Source organism: Aegilops tauschii, chromosome 7, assembly GCF_002575655.3.
Source record: "Aegilops tauschii subsp. strangulata cultivar AL8/78 chromosome 7, Aet v6.0, whole genome shotgun sequence".
Classification (NCBI taxonomy): domain Eukaryota; kingdom Viridiplantae; phylum Streptophyta; class Magnoliopsida; order Poales; family Poaceae; genus Aegilops; species Aegilops tauschii.
The window spans coordinates 27,991,367-28,019,093 of NC_053041.3; the positions used below are offsets into that span (position 1 = coordinate 27,991,367).

The following is a 27,727-nucleotide window of genomic DNA, read 5'->3' on the forward strand; positions in this document are numbered from 1 at the left end:
TCTTTAAAACTGAACCAAAATCTTTCTCAGCCCAGTCTTTCAATACCTTCTGAATATCCTTAATCTTTGCTCCAACCTCCTGCAGGTTTGCGGCCTCACCTGCTTTCCTCCATCCATGAGCGATCGCATCCTTTAGAGAATCAACTCGCTCCCACATATGTTCATAGCGGAACGGGCGTTGGTCACTCATACTGATTGGTCGCCATTCCTTGCGACTCCCAAAACGCAGCAGAACAGGGAGATGATCCGATCGGGACGTGCAGATGTGCTCAATCGATGCCTCTCTAAAATATTCAGTCCATTCAGGTGATGCTACTCCTCGGTCCAGTCTCGCTCTCACGTTTTTCAGACCATCCTGCTTGTTGTTGTAGGTCCAAATAGGCCCTTTGTAACCAAGATCAAATAGATTACAATCTGAAAGAACTTTCCTGAAGTTCTCCATCTGCCTCTCAGAGCGTTTTGCCATAGAGATATGTTCCGTTTGCCACATTGTTTCGTTGCAGTCTCCCATCATTAACCATGGCGCTTTACTGTTGCATTTGATTCTTCTCAGCAAGTTCCACATGTGACAGCGTTCGTGAGCCTTTGGTTCCCCATATATGAAGGTGCCACGCCATTGTAGACTGTTAGGAGACAGTTTGACTAACACATCGATGTACCTCGGGCCAACGGCAAGCTTTATTACTTCGATCCTGTTGAGTTTGGTGTGTGCTTCCTCTGGATTGTGAGTTATCTTTGTTCCTTTTTGTGGTTGGTGCCTTCGCATGGAGGAACTAGCAACTCTTAGATCAAATTGTGAATGGCCCGTGCCTCTTCCGCTTAGAGGTCACCCGTGGCCGGCAGTCTGAGGTCGTGACTCGGTGAAAGCTTCGCCATCGGTGATGTTTACCAGGACCTCACGCGGACACAGCCAGGGAAATTGGGCAGCTCCTGCATGCAGTAAAAATCTTCTCCCTGACTCCTCCAGATCTCCCTCCTAACAGTGGGACACTACGGAACGTGTCGTTCATTGTGCCACTATCAATAGGAAATTAATCACTATGCTTTATATTTTCTGCAGCAGGAACGTGCCATGACTCTGCACCACAACTAGCGCATGTGTTCAGTGAAGAATCTCATCTTGTTTCCCTGCAATTGTACGGAACTCCGGGGTGGCAATCGGCAGGAAACAAGGATTAACCTCTGGCAACAAGATAAGTTTTTTGTATTTTTAATTGAGAAACATATGTATGTATGATCCATGCGTATTAGACAGAGAAATTTCATTCTTTGGTGCATGTAGCATGGTTAAATCCAGACTTAGACATTTCTTCAAAAAATCTCGTTCTAATTAATGCAAGCATTTGAAGAAGCTGAACATGATCTCTACAAATTTTGTTTATGAAATATGGACAGAGGGATAACCTTTGCATCATCCGCAGCGAGTCCAAAAGTGGAGGAGCTTGGCTGGTACGGCAGCTTTGTGATCAGCGGGAACTTTTCAGCGTACTTGTAAATCTGTAAGAAATGTTTAATTCAAAATTTCCTTGTACTATAAGATGAGTATGCATTTATTTGGTTCACGAAAATAATTTTAACAATCTTTTATCAAATTTTTTAGTAAAAAAGATTCATTTTTAAATTGCATAATATTATGAAATAGAATTACATTGAAGAATAATTTTGGATAAAGTGTGCTGCAAAGAATATGACAATTAAATGAAGTTGAAGGCAACATCACAACATTGTATTTGAATATCTTAAACGCCCGTGGAGTAGATCTTAGCTAATAAGGGTCAAAGATCCTTGCCATCGATGCTCACAACATCGAATACATTTCTGCTAAAAAGGGAAGGACAATTTAATTATTCTTACTTGATTACAGGAAATGTATGATGAAAAATAAATGGCTCAAAAGCTATAGTAGAACTCGGTTCGTCATGTGACTATGATTGATCGATTTCCATGACATTATTTCCCTCTATTGTGGTGGCAAATATAATTCACCTATAGTCTTGTGGTAACACGGGGACATGAATTGGTTGGATGCTCAATAATAGAAGCCAAATATGAGGCATTGTCATCCATAGAAAATTAAAGTGTAGGTTGAGTAGGGGTGGAGGGATGGATTATGAGCCGGATGCATCATTGACTGAGGTGGCGAGTTTGGATTGAGGAGGCGGAGAAATGAAGATAGTGGGTGAAGAAGAAGAAAAAGAAGAAGACAAGATTGATCTTAGTGTTCAATTATTAGAACAAGTATGCTCCCATTGCAACGCACGGGCAATTATCTATATATTAAAATATTAATATCTACAATATCAAAGTTTTTTTAGGGATACAATATCATAGTTATACATTATGAAAATTAATTTGTAATGTATCTAATGATATACATTTTAATTGGATGCTGATATTTTTTCTGTAAACTTGGTCAAACTTTTGAACTTTGACATCAGACAAATCTTATAGTCAGGGTAAAAAGAAACGGAGGGAGTAGTATGTATCATTACATGTATCTAAAATTATTTTGGTAGTATGTATATATGATTTTTTTATGCGGTACGTGCCTTTTTAAATGTATAAATACATATATGTAGTTAAAAATAATACTTATTAAACACTATGGGGTTAATTGTAATTTTTCCATGTAGTTCGCTTTGGAGTATCTTAGAAATAGTATACAAACATACTCAAAATGATAAACTATTATATATACTACCCCAGTGGTAGTATATGAGACATAAGTGTAACTGCACCTGGTGGTAGGATGTATTTTCCATATAGTTTTTTCTACCACCACTCACTCAATGTTTCGATACTATTTTTGACGGCTTTTCCAAACAGTTTAATTATCAGAATGACGCATATCGAAGAAAGACCCATGAACATCTAGCAACCAGGGTTGCAAAAATAACATCACATAGAAGAAATATATATGATAATTCAGCAAATCAGGGCTGCAAAAGCATCAGCAGAAAAATCCATGACCATTCAGCAATCAGGAAAAGAGTATAAAAATGTAGCTTAACATATAAGATGGCATGTAGGAACATTCATTCAATTTGCCTGATGAGATTCCAGCAAGTCTATCCAGGATGATTCTAGAGCAAAACCTCTGGCACTGCAGTAAACCATGGATAGTGGCGACTGGCCAGTGGGCAGACTCAAACTAATATCAAATACTCCTTAAACAAGTACTTCCTCTGTAAAGAAATATAAAAGCATCTAAATCACTAAAGTAGTGATCTAAACGCTCTTATATTTCTTTATGGAGGTTCCATCTGCCAAAGCCTTCATAACATTCGTTTCGACACATCCATTCCCGGAGCCCATTTAGCCTGCTTTATGCAAAATGTGCCCGCAAGCGTAATCTTTGTGCATGTTGGTGATTTGTAATTTACCCCTGACAGAAACCCAGCCAAGAAACCAAGAAAGGCATCAAGCGCAGCGGCCAAGCAGGCTTCAACGGAGAAGTGAATTCAGATCTCCGTTGTCAGCACACCTGACATGGCGGCCCCACCATGCAGCGACCCCAACGGCTCGCCCACGCCACCAAGACCGCCGCGGGCTCGCAAGAGCAACCCACGAGTGAGTGGGCCGGAGTGGGTGTAAGTGTGGCCCGGCCCAGCGGCTGCCACTACTTAACCTAGTCTCTTCCTCCAAGCCAACCATCCAGTGGATCAGGCGAACGGCAACGGCGGCTACCTACTTCTCCAGTTCCCCATTCTTGTAATCCCTGGTTCGTTGTAATCCAATACTGCTACTCGAATTCGAGCTACCAGTGAATCCGATCGAGAGAACTTCATCCGGTCCCTCACATCTGGTATCAGAGACAACCACCACCCCTTCCCTACTCCGATCTGGCTCTGTTCGTCGAAACCAGGCGTCTTCGTCAAGCCCGTGTACAGATCGAGGCCATGGATCCCACCATGAAGGAGTACATGGAGAAGATCACCAAGTCCATGGACGAGTTCCGCATCAAGCCCCGGGGCAACACGGCCGCGATCCACGCGCACACTGCCAAGCTGGACGATCTGGTCGCGTGGCGGCCCGATCTCGAGCGTCGCGTCGATCAGCTCACCAACGCGGTGGCGGAGCTGCAACAAGGGCGACCGCCTGCGGCGGCAGCGCTCGGTGTGGCACCGCAGGGATCGTCGACGACTGCTCCCACCCTCGCTGCGGTCGGCGTTCACCCTGGCGCCGAACCGACCGCGCAGGGGCGGCCACACGGGTCCGATGACCACCGCGACGCCTTCCTCCACCGGGAGCAGGGGCTGGCCACGCCGCCAGCGCCCCTCCCGGGCACTGGTCAGTACTCCCTGCAGTCGCCCGGTCCTGTAGTTTCCCCTTTTTCTCATGCTAGTCAACTGCTCGCCGGATTGGGACAAGCCCATCCTTCTGTGGTGTTTCCACAGTTCGCCGGCGAGAACCCAAAACTGTGGAAGACATTATGTGAGCAGTATTTCAGCATGTTTGGAATTCACTCCACATTTTGGGTACCCATGGCTGCACTCAATTTCTCTGGCCCTGCGTCCATCTGGTTGCAATCGGTTCAGAACAAGTTGTCTGACTTTGATTGGGAATCCTTTGCTGCTTTACTCTGTACGCGATTTGGTAGAGACAGGCACCAGCATCTGATTCGTCAGTTCTATACAATTCGACAGACCACTTCGGTTGCAGATTACATTGAGCGTTTTGAATCAATAATGAATCATTTGGTCTCATACTCTGACAACACTCACCCATATTTTTACCTGACTCGTTTTGTCGAGGGTCTTCGGGCGGACATCCGTGTGGTGGTTCTGGTGCAGAGACCACCGGATCTGGATACGGCGTGTTCACTCGCCTTACTCCAGGAGGAAGTCGCGGGATGCACCTACTCGACAGCACCACCGCTGCCATCACCGCGTGCGGTGGACACGGGGCCACGACCGGGAGGAGCGCTTCCTCTACCACCTCCTCCACCACGCCCGACGCCTGCTCCAGCAGCACCCGTAGCTACCGATCGTCGTGGACTCGACGGCGCCCACGCGGACAGCTCCAAGGTCAAGGCGCTACGTGAGTATCGGCGTGCTCGAGGGCTCTGCTTCAAGTGCGGTGAGCGCTGGGGCCATGATCATACATGCCCCACCACTGTACAACTCCATGTGGTCGAGGAACTTCTGGAACTCTTCGGCATCGACTCTGTCCTTGATAATGAGCAGACGCAGCCGGTGGAGACTGCTATGGCCATTTCCAAGCATGCCCTGACAGGTGACACGTCGCCAAAGGCATTCCAAGTTCATGCATGGCTCCAGGGACACGAAATACTCATGCTGGTGGACTCCGGCTGCTCCACATCATTTGTAGATGCTCAATTGGCTGCCAAATTGGAAGGAGTTGTTCCCTTGGCTCGTGCAGGGCGTGTCAGAGTGGCAGGCGGAGGGGAACTTCAATGCCGAGCTTCCATTCCTCAGTGCAAGTGGTTTTCGCAAGGACATAGTTTGTGACTGATATGAAGGTTCTGGAATGGGGTACTTATGATGCCATCCTTGGAATGGACTGGTTGGAGCAGAACAGCTCGATGACTGTCGACTGGAAGGGCAAGCACATTGCTATTCCATCACCTGGTGGGGTAGTGCATATCCACGGCCATCCATCAACTTCTTCATGTCCGGTTATCAACAGTATGCAGCTAGGCAGCTTGTGTCGCCAAGGGGCTGTCTCACACATGGTCCAGTTATATCAAGTTACCTTGGGGGATGGAGAAGCGCAGGAGGCTACCCCCGAATGCATTCAGGCAATCCTGGAGCAATACCCTGATGTTTTTCAAGAGCCGGAAGGGCTTCCCCCTCGGCGTAACTGTGACCATCACATACCACTGGTGTCGGGGGCACAGCCAGTGAACATCCGTCCATACCGACACAAACCTGAGCATAAGACAGAGATCGAGGAACAAGTGGCAGACCTACTCAAACAGGGTGTCATCAGACGCAACGCTAGCCCATTTGCATCCCTGGTGATTCTAGTGAAAAAGAAGGACGACACATGGCGCCTCTGCGTAGATTATCGCCATCTCAATGCTATGACCACAGTGCCCAAATTCCCAGTGCCAGTGATTGAGGAGCTGCTCGACGAACTACACAGAGCAGTCTGGTTCTCCAAACTTGACCTTTGAGCAGGTTATCATCAGATCCGTATTGCCGACGGTGAAGAATACAAAACAGCCTTCACAACTCATTCTGGACACTTTGAGTTCCTGGTGCTGTCATTTGGACTGGCAGGAGGACCGGCGACGTTCATAGGAGCTGTTACTGACACCTTGCACCTCTCTTACGCAAGTGTGTGCTGCTGTTCTTTGACGACATACTAGTCTTCAGCCGTACTCTGAAGGATCATGCTGCCCACCTGGCGCAAGTTTTGCAGCTGTTGCGTCACGGCCAATGGAAGGTCAAGGCTTCGAAATGTTGTTTTGGCCAGTGCCAGTTATCTTATCTGGGCCACGTGATCAGTGACAAAGGCGTGGCCACCGAGCCAAGCAAAGTGCAGGCAGTAGCTCAATGGCCTACACCGGTGGATGTTAAGGAAGTCAGGCGTTTTCTGGGCCTGGCAGGATACTACCGTCGGTTCGTGTGACACTTTGGCATTGTGGCGCGGCCAATGTTCAACCTCCTCAAGAAAGGAACTCCATTTGTCTGGACGCAAGCGACTGAGGAGTCATTCCAACTGCTGAAACAAGGCCTTGTTACTGCTCTTGTACTTGCCCTACCGGACTTCTCAAAGCCTTTTGTCGTCGAAACAGATGCATGCGATGCTGGCGTCGGGGCAATCCTGCAGCAACAGGGGCACCCAATTGCCTATATGAGCAAAGCACTGTCACCAAAGTATCGGGGGTTGTCCACCTATGAAAAGGAATATCTGGCCGTGGTAGTGGCTGTGGACCAATGGCGCCCATATCTCCAACACAGCGAATTGGTCATACAGACTGATCAGAAGAGCCTGGTGCATTTAGAAGAACAAAGACTCACGACCCCCTGGCAGCAAAAAGCATTTACCAAGCTTCTCGGTCTTCGCTACACCATCAAGTACAGGAAAGGGACAGAAAATGGGGGTGCGGATGCTCTTTCCCGTGCCACCCACGCTGAGCAATTGCAAGCCATATCATCTTGTCAGCCTAGTTGGATGGAAGACATCATTGCCAGCTACAATTCAAACCCACAAGCCCAGAAACTGCTGGAACAGTTAGCCATTAGAGCAGATCCAAAAGGACGGTTCACTCTCGAGCAAGGCATCTTACGATTCAGAGGACGCATCTGGCTAGGAGGCAGCACAGCAATGCAGCAACCGATTATCAAGGCGTTTCATGATACCCCTCCTGGAGGCCACTCGGGCTTTCCAGTAACATGGCGCCGGGTATGCCGTCTCTTTGCTTGGGCCAAAATGAAAACACACATTCAACACTATGTGCGTTGCTGCCGTACATGCCAACAGGCCAAGCCAGACCGAGCCGCTTACCCTGGGCTACTCGAACCTTTACCGGTGCCCAAGGAATCCTGGGAGATGATCACAATGGATTTCATCGACGGACTCCCAACTTCTGGAGGTGTGAACTGCATTTTGGTAATCGTCGACAAGCTGACAAAATTTGCTCACTTTCTGCCCCTAGCAAACCCTTATACAGCCTCCAAAGTAGCACTGCTCTACATGAACCAAGTCTACAGGCTACATGGATTCCCGGGGTCGCTTGTGTCTGACCGTGATCCGGTGTTCACAAGTCATTTTTGGCAAGAGCTCTTCAAGTATGCAGGCACGGGTCTCAGAATGAGTTCAGCCAACCACCCACAGACGGATGGCCAGACGGAGAGGGTCAATCAGTGCCTGGAAACCTTCCTCCGCTGCTTCACGCAGGCGTGTCCCCGTCGATGGAGCTACTGGATTCCACTTGCACAATTCTGGTACAACTCTTCCCATCATTTTGCCATTGGGATGTCACCATTTCGTGCCATGTATGGGCATGAACCACGACAATGGGGGATTACTACTACGACAGCTTGTTCAGTACCGGCCCTTCGTTCCTGGCTGGATGAACGCGTCGTTGTGCAAGACCTGCTCCAACAGCATCTACACCGAGCGAGACAGTGCATGAAGCAACAAGCTGACAAAAAACGATCATTCCGGGCCTTTGAGGTGGGCGACTCAGTTTATCTCAAGCTACAACCTTATATCCAAACTTCAGTGGCTTCCCGCGCCTGTCACAAGCTGGCCTTCCGCTTCTTTGGGCCCTTCAAGATTATTGGGCGGATCAACGAAGTGGCCTACAGGCTTCAGCTACCACCTCATGCGCAAGTGCACCCTGTCTTCCATGTATCTCAGCTCAAGCGAGCACTTGGTCCAGGTATGACAGCTTCCAGTGAGCTTCCAACTTATTCTGACATACCTTCAGTGCCAGTGGCAGTCCTTGAGCGTCGCTGGTGCAAACGGCGCGGGGCTATGGTGGAACAAGTGCTTGTCCGGTGGTCCAACCCAGCAGCAGTGGCTGATTCATGGGAGGACAAAGTGGCTCTACAAGCTCGATTCCCAGCCGCTGAAGCTTGTCTGCTTCTGCTCAAGAAGGGGGGATGTCAGCACTGTTGGAAATATGCCCTAGAGGCAATAATAAAATGGTTATTATTGTATTTCCTTGTTCATGATAATTGTCTATTGTTCATGCTATAATTGTATTAACTGGAAACCGTAATACATGTGTGAATACATAGACCACAACATGTCCCTAGTAAGCCTCTAGTTGACTAGCTCGTTGATCAATAGATGGTTATGGTTTCCTGACCATGGACATTGGATGTCATTGATAACGGGATCACATCATTAGGAGAATGATGTGATGGACAAGACCCAATCCTAAGCATAGCACAAGATCGTGTAGTTCGTTTGCTAGAGCTTTTCTAATGTCAAGTGTCATTTCCTTATACCATGAGATTGTGCAACTCCCGGATACCGTAGGAATGCTTTGGGTGTACCAAACGTCACAACGTAACTGGGTGGCTATAAAGGTGCACTACAGGTATCTCCGAAAGTGTCTGTTGGGTTGGCACGAATCGAGACTGGGATTTGTCACTCCGTATGACAGAGAGGTATCTCTGGGCCCACTCGGTAATGCATCATCATAATGAGCTCAATGTGACCAAGTGTTTGGTCACGGGATCATGCATTACGGTACGAGTAAAGTGACTTGCCGGTAACGAGATTGAACAAGGTATTGGGATACCGACGATCGAATCTCGGGCAAGTAACGTACCGATTGACGAAGGGAATTGTATACGGGATTGATTGAATCCTCGACATCGTGGTTCATCCGATGAGATCATCATGGAACATGTGGGAGCCAACATGGGTATCCAGATCCCGCTGTTGGTTATTGACCGGAGAGTCGTCTCGGTCATGTCTGCATGTCTCCCGAACCCGTAGGGTCTACACACTTAAGGTTCGGTGACGCTAGAGTTGTAGAGATATTAGTATGCGGTTAACCGAAAATTGTTCGGAGTCCCGGATGAGATCCAAGACGTCACGAGGAGTTCCGGAATGGTCCGGAGGTAAAGATTTATATATGGGAAGTCCTATTTTGGCCACCGAAAAATGTTCGGGATTTTTCGGTATTGTACCGGTTCCGAAGTGGGGCCCACCTGCTGCATGGGGGGACCCACATGAACGTGGGTAGTGGGGGCAAGGCCCCACACCCCTGGTCAAGGCGCACCAAGATCCCACCTTAGAAGGAATAAGATCATATCCCGAAGGGATAAGATCAAGATCCCTAAAAAAGGGGATAACAATCGGTGGGGAAGGAAAATGATGGGATTTCTTTCCCCCACCTTTGGCAACGCCCCAATGGACTTGGAGGGCAAGAAACCAGCCCCCTACACCCCTATATATAGTGGGGAGGCGCATGGGAGGAGCACCCCAAGCCCTGGCGCCTCCCTCCCTCCCGTGACACCTCTTCCTCCCCGGTTGCGCTTGGCGAAGCCCTGCCGGGATCCCGCTACTTCCACCACCACGCCGTCGTGCTGCTGGATCTCCATCAACTTCTCCTCCCCCCTTGCTGGATCAAGAAGGAGGAGACGTCCCCGCTCCGTACGTGTGTTGAACGCGGAGGTGCCGTCCGTTCGGCGCTAGGATCATCGGTGATTTGGATCACGACGAGTACGACTCCATCAACCCCGTTCTCTTGAACGCTTCCGCTCGCGATCTACAAGGGTATGTAGATGCACTCCTCCCCTCTCGTTGCTAGCATCTCCTAGATTGATCTTGGGGACACGTAGGAAAATTTTGAATTTCTGCTACGTTCCCCAACAGTGGTATCAGAGCCAGGTTTATGCGTAGATTCTATGCACGAGTAGAACACAAATTAGTTGTGGGCGATGATTTGTTCAATTTGCTTACCATTACTAGTCTTATCTTGATTCGGCGGCATTGTGGGATGAAGCGGCCCGGACCGACCTTACACGTACTCTTACGTGAGACAGGTTCCACTGATTGACATGCACTTGATGCATAAGGTGGCTAGCGGGTGTCTGTCTCTCCCACTTTAGTCGCATCGGATTCGATGAAAAGGGTCCTTATGAAGGGTAAATAGCAATTGGCATATCACCGTTGTGGCTTTTGCGTAGGTAAGAAACGTTCTTGCTAGAAACCCATAGCAGCCACGTAAAACATGCAACAACAATTAGAGGACGTCTAACTTGTTTTTGCAGGGTATGCTATGTGATGTGATATGGCCAAAAGGATGTGATGAATTATATATATGTGATGTATGAGATTGATCATGTTCTTGTAATAGGAATCACGACTTGCATGTCGATGAGTATGACAACCGGCTGGAGCCATAGGAGTTGTCTTAATTTATTGTATGACCTGCGTGTCAATGAAAAACGCCATGTAATTGCTTTACTTTATTGCTAACCGTTAGCCATAGTAGTAGAAGTAATGGCGAGACAACTTCATGAAGACACGATGATGGAGATCATGGTGTCATGCCGGTGACGAAGGTGATCATGCCACGCCTCGAAGATGGAGATCAAAAGGTGCAAGATGATATTGGCCATATCATGTCACTTTATGATTTGCATGTGATGTTTGTCATGTTTACATCTTATTTGCTTAGAAGGACGGTAGCATAAATAAGATGATCCCTCACTAAAATTTCAAGAGATGTGTTCCCCCTAACTGTGCACCGTTGCGAAGGTTCGTTGTTTCGAAGCACCACGTGATGATCGGGTGTGATAGATTCTAACATTCGCATACAACGGGTGTTGACGAGCCTAGCATGTATAGACATGGCCTCGGAACACAAGCAAAACACTTAGGTTGACTTGACGAGCCTAGCATCTACAGACATGGCCTCGGAACACAAGAGACCGAAAGGTCGAACATGAGTCGTATAGTAGATACGATCAACATGGAGATGTTCACCGATGATGACTAGTCCGTCTCACGTGATGATCGGACACGGCCTAGTCGATTCGGATCATGTATCACTTAGATGACTAGAGGGATGTCTATCTAAGTGGGAGTTCATTAAATAATCAGATGAACTTAATTATCATGAACATAGTCAAAAGGTCTTTGCAAATAATGTCGTAGCTTACGCTTTAGTTCTACTAAGATATGTTCCTAGAGAAAATTTAGTTGAAAGTTGATAGTAGCAATTATGCGGACTGGGTCCGTAAACTGAGGATTGTCCTCATTGCTGCACAGAAGGCTTATGTCCTTAATGCACCGCTCGGTGTGCTGAACCTCGAGCGTCGTCTGTAGATGTTACGAAACATCTGACATACACGTTTTGATGACTACGTGATAGTTCAGTGTGTGATGCTAACGGTTTAAAATTGTGGCACCAAAGACGGTTTTGAAACGTCGCAGAACATATGAGATGTTCCAAAGACTGAAATTGGGATTTCAGACTAATGCCCACGTCAAGAGGTATGAGACCTCTGACAAGTTTCTTAAGCCTGCAAACTAAGGAAGAAAAGCTCAATCGTTGAGCATGTGCTCAGATTGTCTGAGTACTACAATCACTTGAATCGAGTGGGAGTTAATCTTCCAGATGAGATAGTGATGGTTCTCCATAGTCACTGCCACCAAGCTTTAGAGCTTCGTGATGAACTATAATATATCAGGGATAGACATGATGATCCTTGAGCAACTCGCGATGTTTGACACCGCGAAAGTAGAAATCAAGAAGGAGCATCAATTGTTGATGGTTAGTAAAACCACTAGTTTCTAGAAGGGCAAGGGCAAGAAGGGATACTTCATGAAACGACAAATCAGTTGCTGCTCTAGTGAAGAAACCCAAGGTTGAACCCAAACCCGAGACTAAGTGCTTCTGAAATGAGGGGAACGGTCACTGAAGCAGAACTACCCTAGATACTTCGTAGATGAGAAGGCTGGCAAGGTCGACAGAAGTATATTGGATATACATTATATTAATGTGTACTTTACTAGTACTCCTAGTAGCACCAGGGTATTAGATACCGGTTCGGTTGCTAAGTGTTAGTAACTCGAAATAAAAGCTGCGGAATAAACGGAGACTAGCTAAAGGTGAGATGACGATATGTGTTGGAAGTGTTTCCAAGGTTGATGTGATCAAGCATCGCATGCTCCCTCTACCATCGAGATTGGGGTTAAACCTGAATAATTATTATTTGGTGTTTGCGTTGAGCATAGACATGATTGGATTATGTTTATAGCAATATGGTTATTCATTAAAGGAGAATAATGGTTACTCTGTCTATTTGAATAATACCTTCAATGGTTTTGCACCTAAAATGAAGGTTTATTGAATCTCGATCGTAGTGATACACATGTTCATGCCAAAAGATATAAGATAGTAATGATAGTACCACATACTTGTGGCACTGCCACTTGAGTCATATTGGTATAAAACGCATGAAGAAGCTCCATGTTGATGGATCTTTGGACTCACTCGTTTTTGAAACATTGAGACATGCGAACCATGTCTATTAGTATATATGCATGAAGAAAGTCCATGCAGATGGATCATTTGGACTCACTTGATTTTGAATCACTTGAGACATGCAAATCATACCACATGGGCAAGATGACTGAAAGGCCTCGTTTTCAGTAAGATGGAACAAGAGAGCAACTTGTTGGAAGTAATACATTTGATGTGTGCAGTCCAATGAGTGCTGACGCACGCAGTGGATATCGTTATGTTCTTACTTCACAGATGATTTGAGTAGATTTACTTGATGAAACACAAGTCTGAATTATTGAAAGGTTCAAGTAATTTCAGAGTGAAGTTGAAGATCGTCGTGACAAGAGGATAAAATGTCTGTGATATGATCATAGAGATGAATATCTGAGTTACGAGTTTGGCACACAATTAAGAAATTGTTTCATGACTAATACCGCCTGGAACACCATATTGTGATGGTGTGTCCGAACATCATAACTGCACCCTATTGGATATGGTGCATACCATGATGTCTCTTATCGAATTACAACTATCGTTTATGGGTTAGGCATTAGAGACAACCGCATTCACTTTAAATAGGGCACCACGCAATTCCGTTGAGACGACACCGTATGAACTATGGTTTAGAGAAACCTAAGCTGTCGTTTCTTAAAAGTTTGGGGCTGCGACGCTTATGTGAAAAAGTTTCAGGCTGATAAGCTCGAACCCAAAGCGGATAAATGCATCTTCATAGAATACCCAAAACAGTTGGGTATACCTCCTATTTCAGATCTGGAAGCAAAAGTGATTGTTTCTAGAAACGGGTCCTTTCTCGAGGAAAAGTTTCTCTCGAAAGAATTGAGTGGAGGATGGTGGAGACTTGATGAGGTCATTGAACCGTCACTTCAACTAATGTGTAGCAGGGCACAGGAAGTTGTTCCTGTGGCACCTACACCAATTGAAGTGGAAGCTTATGATAGTGATCATGAAACTTCAGATCAAGTCACTACCAAACCTCATAGGACGACAAGGATGCGTACTACTTTAGAGTGGTACGTAATCCTGTCTTGGAAGTCATGTTGTTGGACAACGATGAACCTATGAGCTGTGGAGAAGCGATGGTGGGCCCGGATTCCGATGAATGGCTCGAGGCCATAAAATCCGAGAGATGATCCATGTATAAAAACAAAGTGTAGACTTTGAAGAACTACTTGATGGTCGTAAGGCTGTTGGGTGCAGATGGATTTTAAAAGGAAGACGGACAATGATGGTAAATGTCACCATTAAGAAAGCTCGACTTGTCATTAAGATGTTTTCCGACAAGTTCAAGGAGTTGACTACGACGAGGCTTTCTCACTCGTAGCGATGCTAAGAGTCTGTTGGAATTATATTAGTAGTTACTGCATTATTTATGAAATCTTGCAGATAGGATGTCAAAACATTGTTTCCTCGACGATTTTCTTGAGGAAAGGTTGTATGTGATACAACCAGAAGGTTTTGTCAATCCTGAAAGATGCTAACAAGTATGCAAAGCTCCAGCAATCCTTCTAAGGATTGGAGTAAGCATCTCGGAGTTGGAATGAACGCTTTGATGAGATGATCAAAGATTTTGGGTTTATACAAAGTTCATGAGAAACTTGTATTTCCAAAGAAGTGAGTGGGAGCACTATAGAATTTTTGATGAGTATATGTTGTTAACATATTGTTGATCAGAAATGATGTAGAATTTCTGGAAAGCATCCAGGGTTATTTGAAAAGTGTTTTTAATGGAAAACCTGGATTAAGCTACTTGAACATTGAGCATCAAGATCTATAAGGATAGATCAAAAACGCTTAATAGTACTTTCAAATGAATACATACCATGACAGGATTTTGAAGGAGTTCAAAATAGATCATCAAAGAAGGAGTTCTTGGCTGTGTTACAAGGTGTGAGTATTGAGTAAGACTCAAGACCTGACCACGGCAGAAGAGAGAGAAAGGACGAAGGTCGTCCCCTATGCTTTAGACGTAGGCTGTACAGTATGCTATGCAGTGTACCACACCTGAAGTGTACCTTGCCATGAGTCAGTCAAGGGGTACAAGAGTGATCCAGGAATGGATCACATGACAGCGGTCGAACTTATCCTTAGTATCTAGTGGACTAAGGAATTTTCTCGATTATGGAGGTGGTAAAAGAGTTCGTCGTAAGGGGTGACGTCGATGCAAACTTTGACACTAATCCGGATGACTCTGAGTAGTAAACCGGATTCGTATAGTAGAGCAGTTATTTGGAATAGCTCCAAGTAGCGCGTGGTAGCTGCATCTACAAGATGACATAGAGATTTGTAAAGCACACACGGATCTGAATGTTGCAGACCCGTTGACTAAAACCTCTCTCATAAGCATAACATGATCAAACCCTAGAACTCATTGAGTGTTAATCACATGGTGATGTGAACTAGATTATTGACTCTAGTAAACTCTTAGGTATTAGTCACATGGCGATGTGAACTTTGAGTGTTAATCACATGGTGATGTGAACTAGATTATTGACTCTAGTGCAAGTGGGAGACTGTTGGAAATATGCCCTAGAGGCAATAATAAAATGGTTATTATTGTATTTCCTTGTTCATGATAATTGTCTATTGTTCATGCTATAATTGTATTAACTGGAAACCGTAATGCATGTGTGAATACATAGACCACAACATGTCCCTAGTAAGCCTCTAGTTGACTAGCTCGTTGATCAATAGATGGTTATGGTTTCCTGACCATGGACATTGGATGTCATTGATAACGGGATCACATCATTAGGAGAATGATGTGATGGACAAGACCCAATCCTAAGCATAGCACAAGATCGTGTAGTTCGTTTGCTAGAGCTTTTCTAATGTCAAGTGTCATTTCCTTAGACCATGAGATTGTGCAACTCCCGGATACCGTAGGAATGCTTTGGGTGTACCAAACGTCACAACGTAACTGGGTGGCTATAAAGGTGCACTACAGGTATCTCCGAAAGTGTCTGTTGGGTTGGCACGAATCGAGACTGGGATTTGTCACTCCGTATGACGGAGAGGTATCTCTGGGCCCACTCGGTAATGCATCATCATAATGAGCTCAATGTGACCAAGTGTTTGGTCACGGGATCATGCATTACGGTACGAGTAAAGTGACTTGCCGGTAACGAGATTGAACAAGGTATTGGGATACCGACGATCGAATCTCGGGCAAGTAACGTACCGATTGACAAAGGGAATTGTATACGGGATTGATTGAATCCTCGACATCGTGGTTCATCCGATGAGATCATCGTGGAACATGTGGGAGCCAACATGGGTATCCAGATCCCGCTGTTGGTTATTGACCGGAGAGTCATCTCGGTCATGTCTGCATGTCTCCCGAACCCGTAAGGTCTACACACTTAAGGTTCGGTGACGCTAGAGTTGTAGAGATATTAGTATGCGGTTAACCGAAAGTTGTTCGGAGTCCCGGATGAGATCCAAGACGTCACGAGGAGTTCCGGAATGGTCCGGAGGTAAAGATTTATATATGGGAAGTCCTATTTTGGCCACCGAAAAATGTTCGGGATTTTTCGGTATTGTACCGGGAAGGTTCTAGAAGGTTCCGAAGTGGGGCCCACCTGCATGGGGGGCCCACATGAACGTGGGTAGTGGGGGCAAGGCCCCACACCCCTGGTCAAGGCGCACCAAGATCCCACCTTAGAAGGAATAAGATCATATCCCGAAGGGATAAGATCAAGATCCCTAAAAAAGGGGATAACAATCGGTGGGGAAGGGAAATGATGGGATTTCTTTCCCCCACCTTTGCCAACGCCCTAATGGACTTGGAGGGCAAGAAACCAGCCCCCTCCACCCCTATATATAGTGGGGAGGCGCATGGGAGCAGCACCCCAAGCCCTGGTGCCTCCCTCCCTCCCGTGACACCTCTTCCTCCCCGGTTGCGCTTGGCGAAGCCCTGCCGGGATCCCGCTACTTCCACCACCACGCCGTCGTGCTGCTGGATCTCCATCAACTTCTCCTCCCCCCTTACTGGATCAAGAAGGAGGAGACGTCCCCGCTCCGTACGTGTGTTGAACGCGGAGGTGCCGTCCGTTCGGCGCTAGGATCATCGGTGATTTGGATCACGACGAGTACGACTCCATCAACCCCGTTCTCTTGAATGATTCCGCTCGCGATCTACAAGGGTATGTAGATGCACTCCTCCCCTCTCGTTGCTAGCATCTCCTAGATTGATCTTGGTGACACGTAGGAAAATTTTGAATTTCTGCTACGTTCCCCAACAAGCACACCTGACATGGCGGCCCCACCATGCAGCAACCCCAACGGCTCGCACACGCCACCAAGACCGCCGCGGGCTCGCAAGAGCAACCCACGAGTGAGTGGGCCGGAGTGGGCGTAAGTGTGGCCCGGCCCAGCGGCTGCCACTACTTAACCTAGTCTCTTCCTCCAAGCCAACCATCCAGTGGATCAGGCGAACGGCAACAGCGGCTACCTACTTCCCCAGTTCCCCATTCTTGTAATCCCTGGTTCGTTGTAATCCAATACCGCTACTCGAATTCGAGCTACCAGTGAATCCGATCGAGAGAACTTCATCCAGTCCCTCACATCCGTTCTCGAGGCTAGTCATCAAGCTGGCAGTTCAGTGCACCCCCATCCCAACCCCCTACCTCAAGAACAAAATGCCTCAGATTAAGCACATTTTATTGCAAAATGCTAATTTGTATTGAACACGGTTACATACAGGCACCTAAATCAAAATAACATAAGAACGGTGACGGAAAAAAAATGCAAGAAAAGAGGCTAAAAGAAAAATGAGAATAGCATCAGACATTCCCCTAAAGGGATGCGTCATTCGTGTCCCCGATTTGAAGTGAGGAGCGGTGCAGATTCCCTGATTTCTTGTGCTTTCTAAAACAAGTAAAACATCTAAGGGAGTAACAGGTGAAGCATAATAAAGCCCGATGCATTCAAGAGAAAACTATCATGGACAAGTTTAACTACAGATGATGTCAACACGCTACACAAAAGTGAAAATGGACAAAAACTTGCTACTCCATAATTGACATAGAAGACAACTCTAATGTTGCTAGCAAAATGAGACTTTGTTAGCAGAACAAATAAAGATAATCGTGTTGCAGTACATTTTATAGCTCTACTTGGTAGTTGGTACAGAAATGTAGCTCCACAGATATCGTACCAAGCAGTTCAACATACGGAGGCAACAGAATTATGAATGCCAATAAAAAACACCTGTTCACTGAACCATACCTTAATTTGCGTCTGCTGTACTTGCAACTCCATAGTTTTTTGGAGGCCACTAGAAGAATTTCTGTAAGAAACTCAAAAAAAGGGGATTTTTTTATCTAGAGAAAATTTATTTTATCTTAAAAATAAAAGGGAAGATTTTGGAACGAGGAACACATCTTTAATTAGAACTAATTTATTCCTTTCTTTTCTCTTTTAATTGCAGTTATAATCATCTCAATCAACAGATATAACTTAGTGGAGGCCTTTGTACCATGTTATAGTCTTTTCCATGAAATCCAAAATCAATGTGGAGGCCTTTGTAGTTGCTGTGGTATATATAGTCTATGCGGAACCTTTAGGATATCTGTTTTCGACAAAAAAAAAAAGACAGGCCATCAGCAAACAAAGCCAGGGACAATGGCTCTTTCTGGCCTTCGTCATACGCTACTCCTAACTTCTACTAGTGCTCTACTTTGGATACCCATGCTGAGACAGACGTTTATAGAACGGAGGAAATCTTACTAAACTGGCGATGTACCTGGGGACTAAATCACTTGCAGTTGCAGTACAGTCATTAGAGCATCTCCACTCGTTCGGCCCCCCAGCACATAGGCCGGCGCTCTTTCAGGCCCCAGCCACGCCCCCAGGTGCCGCCCCCAAGTCGTCGCAAATTCAAACTTGGTCCATTCCCGCTCCCATAAAATGCCACAAGTCCGACGATCAGCGCCACTCTCCGGGCGAGCCGCGATCTCCTCGACGATCCCATGCCATTCGTTGCACGCCGTTTGGATGAGCCCACAATGGTTCGCCATAGCCTTCGACCCGCGCTGCATGTGGACGCCTTTGAAGTAGGGGTCGACGAGCTTGCGCTCGTCAAACTCGGCCTTGATGCGGTCCCAATACGTGTCCATGCTCTGGTTCGTGCCGATGATCAGGTCGAGGCAGACGACTTTCCACGCTTCGGCGAGCCACACGATCACATTGCCATAGTTCGGCGATCAAATGAAAAGTTCGGCGTGCAAAAAGAAAGGACGCGGAGGCAATGCATCAAACGACGGTGTCGGGCTCCGGCGTCGGAGGATTTGGCGTGCGCGGGCTGGGCGGCATCGGTGCCGCTTCTGTGCTGGGCGGCGTCGGCGCGGCTTCTGTGCCGCTGGGCGTCGTGGAGGCATCATCGCTCGGGCTTGGCGGTGGCGTCGGCATCGGCGTGGGAGTTGGCGGTGCCGTTGACGGCATCTGGTTCAGGATGAGGCCGCGCTCTGCCAGGTACCATGCCTTGAGCTGCTCATCGTCGCTCCGGAGCATGTCCGCCCCGTCCATCAGGGAAGCCAGGTCGGAGTTCCTCTTCTTCGCGGCGACGTTGGTCCGGAGCAGGTCGACCTTGACGGCGCTGTTCGTCATCAACGCCGACCACTGCGCCTCGGTTTTCTCTTCCTGTAGGGCGGCCCGGGTCTTGGCGTCAGCGAGGCAATGCTCGATGGACTCTTGCACACGTGCAGTAGCCGACTCGACGTGTTCCCCTTCTTGGCCCCTTTGTTGCCGTTCGGGCGCCGTTGGCCGCGCCCGGCGTTGGCGCGTCCGGCTTGTACGTCTCCTTGGCCTTGGCGAGGGTGCGCCTGGCATCCTCCCACTTCTCGCACTTATGGATCCGCTTGAGGACGTGGAGGTACTTGAAATCTTGGTCGCTGCTGTCCTGGCGAACATCCGTACCAGCTGCGCCGAGGAACAACAGTCGGCGGGCACGCACACAACAAAAAGAAAAGGGAGAGACCGGCGTGCCATACCTGATCCTCGATGCTGGCGCCGCTCTCCGGGCGAGCCGCGATCTCCTAGACGATCCCATGCCATTTGTTTCACGCCGTTTGGATGAGCCCCCAATGGTTCGCCATTGCCTTCGACCCGCGCTGCATGTGGACGCCTTTGAAGTAGGGGTCGACGAGCTTGCGCTCGTCGAACTCGGCCTTGATGCGGTCCCAATACGTGTCCATGCTCTGGTTCGTGCCGATGATCAGGTCGAGGCAGACGACTTTCCATGCTTCGGCGAGGCACACGATCACATTGCCATAGTTTGGCGATCAAATGAAAAGTTCGGCGTGCAAAAAGAAAGGACGCGGAGGCAATGCATCAAACGGCGGTGTCGGGCTCCGGCGTCGGAGGATTCGGCGTGCGCGGGCTGGGAGGCATCGGTGCCGCTTCTGTGCTGGGCGGCGTCGGCACGGCTTCTGTGCTGCTGGGCGTCGTGGAGGCATCATCGCTCGGGCTTGGCGGTGGCGTCGGCGTGGGAGTTGGCGGTGCCGTTGACGGCATCTGGTTCAGGATGAGGCCACGCTCTGCCAGGTTCCATGCCTTGAGCTGCTCGTCGTCGCTCCGGAGCATGTCCGCCCCGCCCATCAGGGAAGCCAGGTCAGTGTTCCTCTTCTTCGCGGCGACGTTGGTCCGGAGCAGGTCGAGCTTGACGGCGCTGTTCGTCATCAACGCCGACCACTGCGCCTCGGTTTTCTCTTCCCGTAGGGCGGCCCGGGTCTTGGCGTCGGCGAGGCAATGCTCGATGGACTCTTGCACACGTGCAGTATCCGACTCGACGTGTTTCCCCTTCTTGGCCCCTTTGTTGCCGTTCGGGCGCCGTTGGCCCCGCCCATCAGGAAAGCCAGGTCGGTGTTCCTGTTCTTCGCAGCGACGTTGGTCCGGAGCAGGTCGAGCTTGACGGCGTTGTTCGTCATTCTTCTTCTTCTTCTTCTTCTTCTTCTTCTTCTTCTTCTTGGCTCCTCCTCGCCGTCCATGTCGCCGTTGAGGTCCATTGTGTCGTCTTGGGCAGTGAACCCGGGGGAGGCGGCGGCGGCAGCCGAGCCGGTCGTGATGATGTCGTCCATGTCGGCCTCCGTCGCATCGGTATCGCCGAGATGTGACGAGGAGGCTTTTGAGAAGAGTAGCGCGCCACGGTGGAGAGGTGGCGTCGAGGAGGCTGTGTAGGCCGGCGGTGAGTAGGTGTACGGAGGGTACTGCACGCCGGTGAAGGCGGGTGAGGGCGTGCGCTGGGCCGGGTGACCATGGGGGAAGGTGATGTTGGGGTTGAACCCGCCGTGCGCGTCGCCGTCGTCGTAGCCCGACGACGGCGTCCAGCCCCAGGGCTGTGGCGACGACGAGAAGCCGGCCGGAGACCCGACGCTTTGCTGGCTCCAGGACGCGTACGGGTCGTGGCCGCCGGGTGGATTCATCATCCCCGCGCGAACCGCCTCAGCTTGTTCGGCCGAGCGCTCCGCCTGCTCCGCCACCGCCGCAGCCGCGCTGTCCCGGGCCTTCTTGGCGTTCGCCCTGTTCCGCCGGTCGGTGGTGACAGCCTCCCGACACTGAACTTCCGCCCTCCAGTCGGCGTTAGACATGCTCGGGGGCTTGGACGGCGGCGCCCACTGCTTCCTCTGCTTCGGCTGGGTGGCGGCGGCGGCATCCGTCGCTACGCGGGGGACCACGTACTTCTTCGGCGGCATGGCGGCCGGCTGGGAGGGGAGGAGGAGGAGATTGGCGGGAGGAATGGAGAATGAGAGGGAAGCCGAGGGGGCAAGGAGGAGGAAACGACGGGAAAAGGGCCTCCTCTCGCCGACAGAGCAGCCCTACGCCCCTTTTCGCTTATGCCGGCGCCCCCAGGCGAACCCCGGGCGCTTGGGTTCGGCTTAGGTTCACCGGCTGTTATTTCGGCCCAAACCGGCGCTAAATGAGATCATGGGGGCGCGACTAGGCCGATTTTCAGCTGCCGGCGCTAAAAAAACGCCTGGGGGGGGGGGGGGGGCTGTTGGGGGCGCGGCTGGAGATGCTCCTACCGCGCTTACCACAGTCAGTCTTCGCCGGCGCCTCCCAGCGCTCCACCGCACGTGCTTCGCCGGCCCAGAAATCCAGGACGGTAGTGCGCGCGGCCTTCGTCCTCCTCTCCAGTCGCCGGCGGCCTCCTCCCCCGTCACTCGCGCCAACGGCTGGCGTCATCGGACATAATATTCACCCCCAGCACTCCGCGGCGGAACACGACGGTGACAGATCGGCGAGGGGAGAGACTCGCAGATTGGAGTTGGAGGGGCGGGGTCTCGGCGACCCGTGTCGTTTTTTTACGGGAAGGCCTTCATGGCTTGTTTTATTCATCTCAAATCATACTTACATCATTAGCTAAGAGCTTGTATATAAAATTAGGGGGTGTATCCGACCACACAGCTGTCGTCGTTGTTCTGAGGTATCGGGGAAACAAGACGGGAACACGGCTCTATTTCTTGCCCGTTGCGAAAGTCGTAATAGATCTCGCCTACAGCGCGGTACAACATGGTCCGCCCAATACTGTATGTACCCGAGTTTTTTTCTCTCCCTTTTTATCATTTTTTCCTGATTTCCGCCAGGTTCTCCGGTTTTATCAGGTTTTTAATTTTCCCTATTTCTTTTTATTTTTCTTAAATTTTATTTATTTCGTTTTCATCTGTTTTCTTTGGTTTGTTTCTTTTTATTTTTATTTTTTCAACACATGCTAAACTTTTCATACATATTGTACATTTTTCTTACATATTACAAATATTTTTGTACACACTCAACTTTTTTAAATACATGACAATTATTATTTTAAATATACCTTCTATTTCTATTTCTCATACACATTGTATATTTTGGTATACATCTAAAATAGTTTTATATACTTTTTAATATTTTTAAATACTAGATTAACAATTTTTCAAACACGTATTTGGAACATTCTTTCAATATGCGTTGATAAAAATCAAATACACGCTGAAACATTTTTTAAAATGGTACGAATCATTTTGAAAAATAAATAAACATTGTTTTAATTGTATGACCTTGTCAAAAATGTTGCAAACGTATTTTTGAAATGTTTGATATTTTAAATGTAACCTACATTTTTTAATGGGAGGATTTTTCAAGTACCGAAACACTTTTTATGTTGTATAGTAGTTTAAAACAAATCACGTACTACAACTTTTTGCAATACGTGAACATTTTTTAAATGTCAGATATATTTTTCTAAATGTACAACATTTTTTCTAAAAGTTGAGCAACACTTTCTTACACTGAATGAACATTTTGAAAATGTCACATACATTTTTATAATGATACAAACATTTTCTAAACATTGAGGAACACTTTATTACACTACATGAACATTTTTAAATGTGTGATAAACACCTTAAAATGACTAAATATTTTTAATAATACATATATTTAATATTTTTTAAATATAAACAAAAGTAAAATGCATGCTTGGCATCAGCATAATGAAATGACATGGCTTCTGGGCCGGCGCACTACCGGCCATTTGTAGGCGAGCTCAGCTTCCATCTCGCTAATAGCAACACATCTGCCCTGTGATTAAGGATGGCAATGGGCAGGGAATGGGTAGGGTAGAGCAATACCATACCCATACCCGTATAGTTAGTCGGTATGAAATTCTACCCATACCCGGACCCATCGGTATGAAACTTTACCCATACCCATACCCGATGGGTACCCGTACCCATTGGGTATCCAGCAGGTAGAAAAAATAATGCATAGATTGTTCACAATTTTACACTCAATGATAGCACATTTGACAAAATCAATTTTCTCAAATCAATAATATGTAGATGAGTACATGACCACTATCATAATTTAGAAATCACATCATACTTATAAGTCAATAGTAGACGATTCACATGACAAATAAATGATTAATTGACGACAACTTAACATTAGTTCACGAGCGGGCAGGGTATGGGTATACCAGGCTATACCCGTACCCTACCCATGATTTAACAGGTAAGGTATGGGTAAGACCCATGGGTATAAAGGTGTGCCCATACCCTGCCCATGCCGGTACAGTACCCGCAGGTATCCATACTCATGGGTAAAATTGCCATCCTTACCTGGGATGTGTCCGTGCGACTATCATCACTCCTAGAGTTGGTGCACCTATCCTCGTGCATGTTTGTTTTTTTAAAGGACAATTTATCCTGCATGTTTTTTTTAGCAAAATAGCCTCATGAATGTGCCACAAGGTTGATTGTGATCCATTGGGATCCACCCGTGCTTAAACTTCTCGGGGCACACACATTTGCTTTTTAATACAGTATAATTAGAGACGCTCACAAATGCACATAGATTCACTCCTATGAACATATGCATGCATACCCTACCTTTATGAGCACCTTCGAAATATTAAGCCGACACAATATCTTGAGATTAACGAAGTCATCACGGGCACCTTGTAGTTGACGGAAACGTCTTCTCCTAGTGAATAAATATCGCCGAATAGCTTGAAGTAAATCCTGGAAAATGCACACACGGACTTGAACCCTGGTGGACTGGTTCCATCACAAAGAACCTAACCATCTGAGCTACGCTAAGTTCGTCATTTGCTTTCCAACTCGATGTATAATGTATTGGTTCAAGCGGTCTACAAGAAATACGAGCGTGTACAATCATTTGCATTAACCAACATCTTTAACCGAAAAAAATGAGCACTGCTTTTTTTTTTTTGAGAAATAAATGAGCACTGCTAATACTAGCCATCATGGGGTGAAGCACAACAGCCCGCGTGCGCCAAATCCTCACTCAAATTAAAGCACACATATTCAGGCCCAAAAGTAGATGGCATAGTGCTATGATGTTATTGGTCCATAGGGGCCAACTTCTGAGAAGTGTGATGCAGATGTGAATAATGCTACTTCCTCTTTTCAGGTGCATAGGGCGTCTAATGAAACTTTATTATTCCAAATATACAACTAATCATGCGTGGAAGGAGCTCCTCATTTCTCTTGATCATTAATTTTTATTTTGCCATCATGTTGGTAACATATCCTTTGTAATCTATTCAACTAACCGCTCAAAATATGACTGGAACTTTGAAATGGAGAAGGGATTGATTTCATCCTAATAAACGCTTCAGACTGTCCAAACCTTTTATTTATCAGCTTAATTTTCTTGTTTCAAGCCAGAAGCACCTCATGGATGAGCCTATCAACATTGCGCATGGACCTTCCGTCACACCGTGCGGAGGCCAGGGCGCTATCCCGGAGCTCTTGCACACGCCGTCGCATCTCTCGCCCCTTCGCCCCCTCCATGGCCTCCCGTATCATGGCCTCCACCTCGGTCCTTCTCACGTCTTCCCCAATCTCCATCCCGATGCCCCACTCCGTGCACTTGTAGCGGCAGTTGGTCTGCTGCTCAGCAAAGAAGGGCCAACACACCATCGGAATGCCGCCGCATATGCCCTCCAGCGACGAGTTCCACCCAGAGTGCGTGAGGAAGATCCCTACGGCCTCGTGCTCCAGCACCTTCTCCTGCGGGCACCACGTCGAGAGCATGCTCCGACCCTCGGTCGCCGCGAAAAACTCTGGCGGTAGTGCGGCCTCGTCGTCGCCCTTGACGAGGTCTGGCCGCACGTTCCACAGGAAGGCGTAGCCGGTGTTGGCCAACCCCCACGCGAACTCCAACAAATGCTCCTTGGACATCACCGTGATGCTCCCAAAATTTACATACAACACGGAGTGCGGCGGTTGGCCGTCGAGCCACCGGAGGGGCGCGTCCTGCTCCTTCCACAGGTTGGACCCGGTGTCGGCGAGGGGGCTCTCCTTCGAGACATTGTTGCGGACCGTGAGATGGAGTGGCCCCACTGTGTAGACGGAGGGCAGGAGCTTGGACATGGCATCGAGCAGGGGCGCGTCGAGCTCGTCCCAGGTGTTGATCACCACCCCCGACGCCTGCGACATGGCGGCCGTCTCGTGGACGAAGAAGTTGAACATGATGTCATCGGGGTCCGTGGTGCGCATGAAGCTAGGGAGGTCACGCAGCCGCAGGTCTTTGGGCATGGACGGTATCCAGTCTATGATCGTGTCCAAGTATCCGTTGCTCAACTGTGCCTCTTCTGCACCAACAACAAATAAATTACAGTATGTTGCCTGAGTTAATTCACCCTTTGCCGAAAAAAAAATGTTACCTCCATTTTAGTTTGGACGTGCAGTTGAAGAAAGGTGGTTTTCTTGTGTATGTACATAGAGAGGCATGAACATCTACCTTTGAGAGGGAAGAGCCCACGATCGAGTAGATCCTTGTAGTGGCAGTAGCTCATGAAACCACAGGCGCTGGCGGTCCAGAGTGTGGCGCAGCGGAGGCCGAGTTCCCGCGCGGCGGCAAGAGCGAAGCTCATGGTGCTATCGGCCACCACGCAGGTGACAGGCGGCAGTGCGCCGTCGGAGGTCTCGGCCTCCTCGTTGAGCTTGACGACGAGCTCCTTGAACCTGGGGAGGCAGGTGGTCATTGTAGAGTAGCACAACTCAGCGATGTCCTGCGTGGCCTCACGGTCGGACGGCGGAAGGCCGTCGGCGATGGCGGTGAACTGGAACGCGGGCAGGCCACGTAGCGTGTCGGCGGACTGGGAGCGGAGCAGCCGGCGGTGGTTGAACTCGTTGTTGACGAAGGTGACATGGAAGCCCCTGGCGTGGAGCAGCTTGGCCAGCTTCAGCATCGGCGTGATGTGGCCCTGCGCCGGGTACGGGATCATCACGGCGTGCGGCCTCTCACCCGGCGCCAGAGACCCGATCTCCATGGCTTCCTTCCTAGCGAGCCTGCCTCACCTTGTTGCTTCGGTTAGCTCTCTCTTCCACCAGCCGCAACGTTGTGTTCTGTGCGTGTGGCCGTGTGCGGTGAGGTCCGGCCGTGAGCTCTTGGCGTGTCGGCATATAACATGGCTGGCGGGCATGGGGGTGTAAACGTCTCCGCGTGCTCACAGGTTGTTGGATCAGTCGATCTCAACTTCAATGGCCGCCTGGTTGCTGTCAATCTGTCAGTGGCTTCATGAATTATTGTTGTTGTGGGAGGATGCGGAACAATGCATGAGATCGAGTCAAATGGTTTGGCGGATTTGCTAATTTCGAGACCGCTCATCCTTTCCGGCTACTCCCTTCGTATAGGTGTACAAGATTATGGAAAAGGACTGATGAGAGTTAAATCAGTCTTTTTTAATCGGACGAAGTTTGTTATTGGAAACGGTACTTCTACGAGATTCTGGGAGGATACGTGGCTAGGGAATACGCCTCTCGCGCTTCAATATCCTTCTCTCTATAGCATTGTTCAACGGAGAGATGCAACCGTTGAGACAGTATGTCAGTCCACGCCTCTTAATATTCACTTCAGGAAAGCGCTAGCCGGAAACCGTTGGGAAGCCTGGCTTCATCTTGTGAGAAGACTGATGGATGTTCAACTAACTCAACGACCCGATCAGTTGTGTTGGAAGCTAACTAGGAATGGAGAGTTTATGGTTAAATCTATGTATTTGGATGTTATTATTCTAGCTCTATTCCTAATTCGAAACATGTTTGGCATGTCAAAGTTCCCTTGAGAGTTAAAATGTTTATGTGGTTTGTACACAAACAAGTCATTTTAACTAAGGATAACTTGATAAAACGCAACTGGAATGGATCCACTAGATGTAGTTTTTGTGATCGGGATGAATCCATCAAACACCTCTTTCTTGATTGCCCCTTGGCAAAAATTCTTTGGCAGTCTGTGCACATAGCCTTTAATATTACT

General features: G+C 48.1%; 1 protein-coding gene across 1 annotated transcript; it reads right to left on the bottom strand.

The window, feature by feature from the left end:
- Window positions 1-24,965: 24,965 nt before the first annotated feature.
- On the bottom strand, window positions 24,966-26,925 carry LOC109753678 (7-deoxyloganetin glucosyltransferase). The gene is made up of 2 exons (XM_020312594.4): window positions 26,213-26,925; window positions 24,966-26,063 (listed from the first exon to the last, which is right to left on the bottom strand). Exons 1-2 carry the CDS (start codon window positions 26,742-26,744, stop codon window positions 25,126-25,128), a joined length of 1,470 nt encoding a protein of 489 aa, XP_020168183.1. The 5' UTR covers window positions 26,745-26,925; the 3' UTR covers window positions 24,966-25,125.
- Window positions 26,926-27,727: the final 802 nt, after the last annotated feature.

What these genes read in the sequence shown, in the direction of transcription:
- LOC109753678 (XM_020312594.4), bottom strand. Translation starts at nt 26,744, where the DNA reads ATGGAGATCGGGTCTCTGGCGCCGGGTGAGAGGCCGCACGCCGTGATG. An exon ending in TGGGCTCTTCCCTCTCAAAG is followed by an intron (nt 26,064 to 26,212) that starts GTAGATGTTCAT and finishes TTGTTGGTGCAG; the next exon opens with AAGAGGCACAGTTGAGCAAC.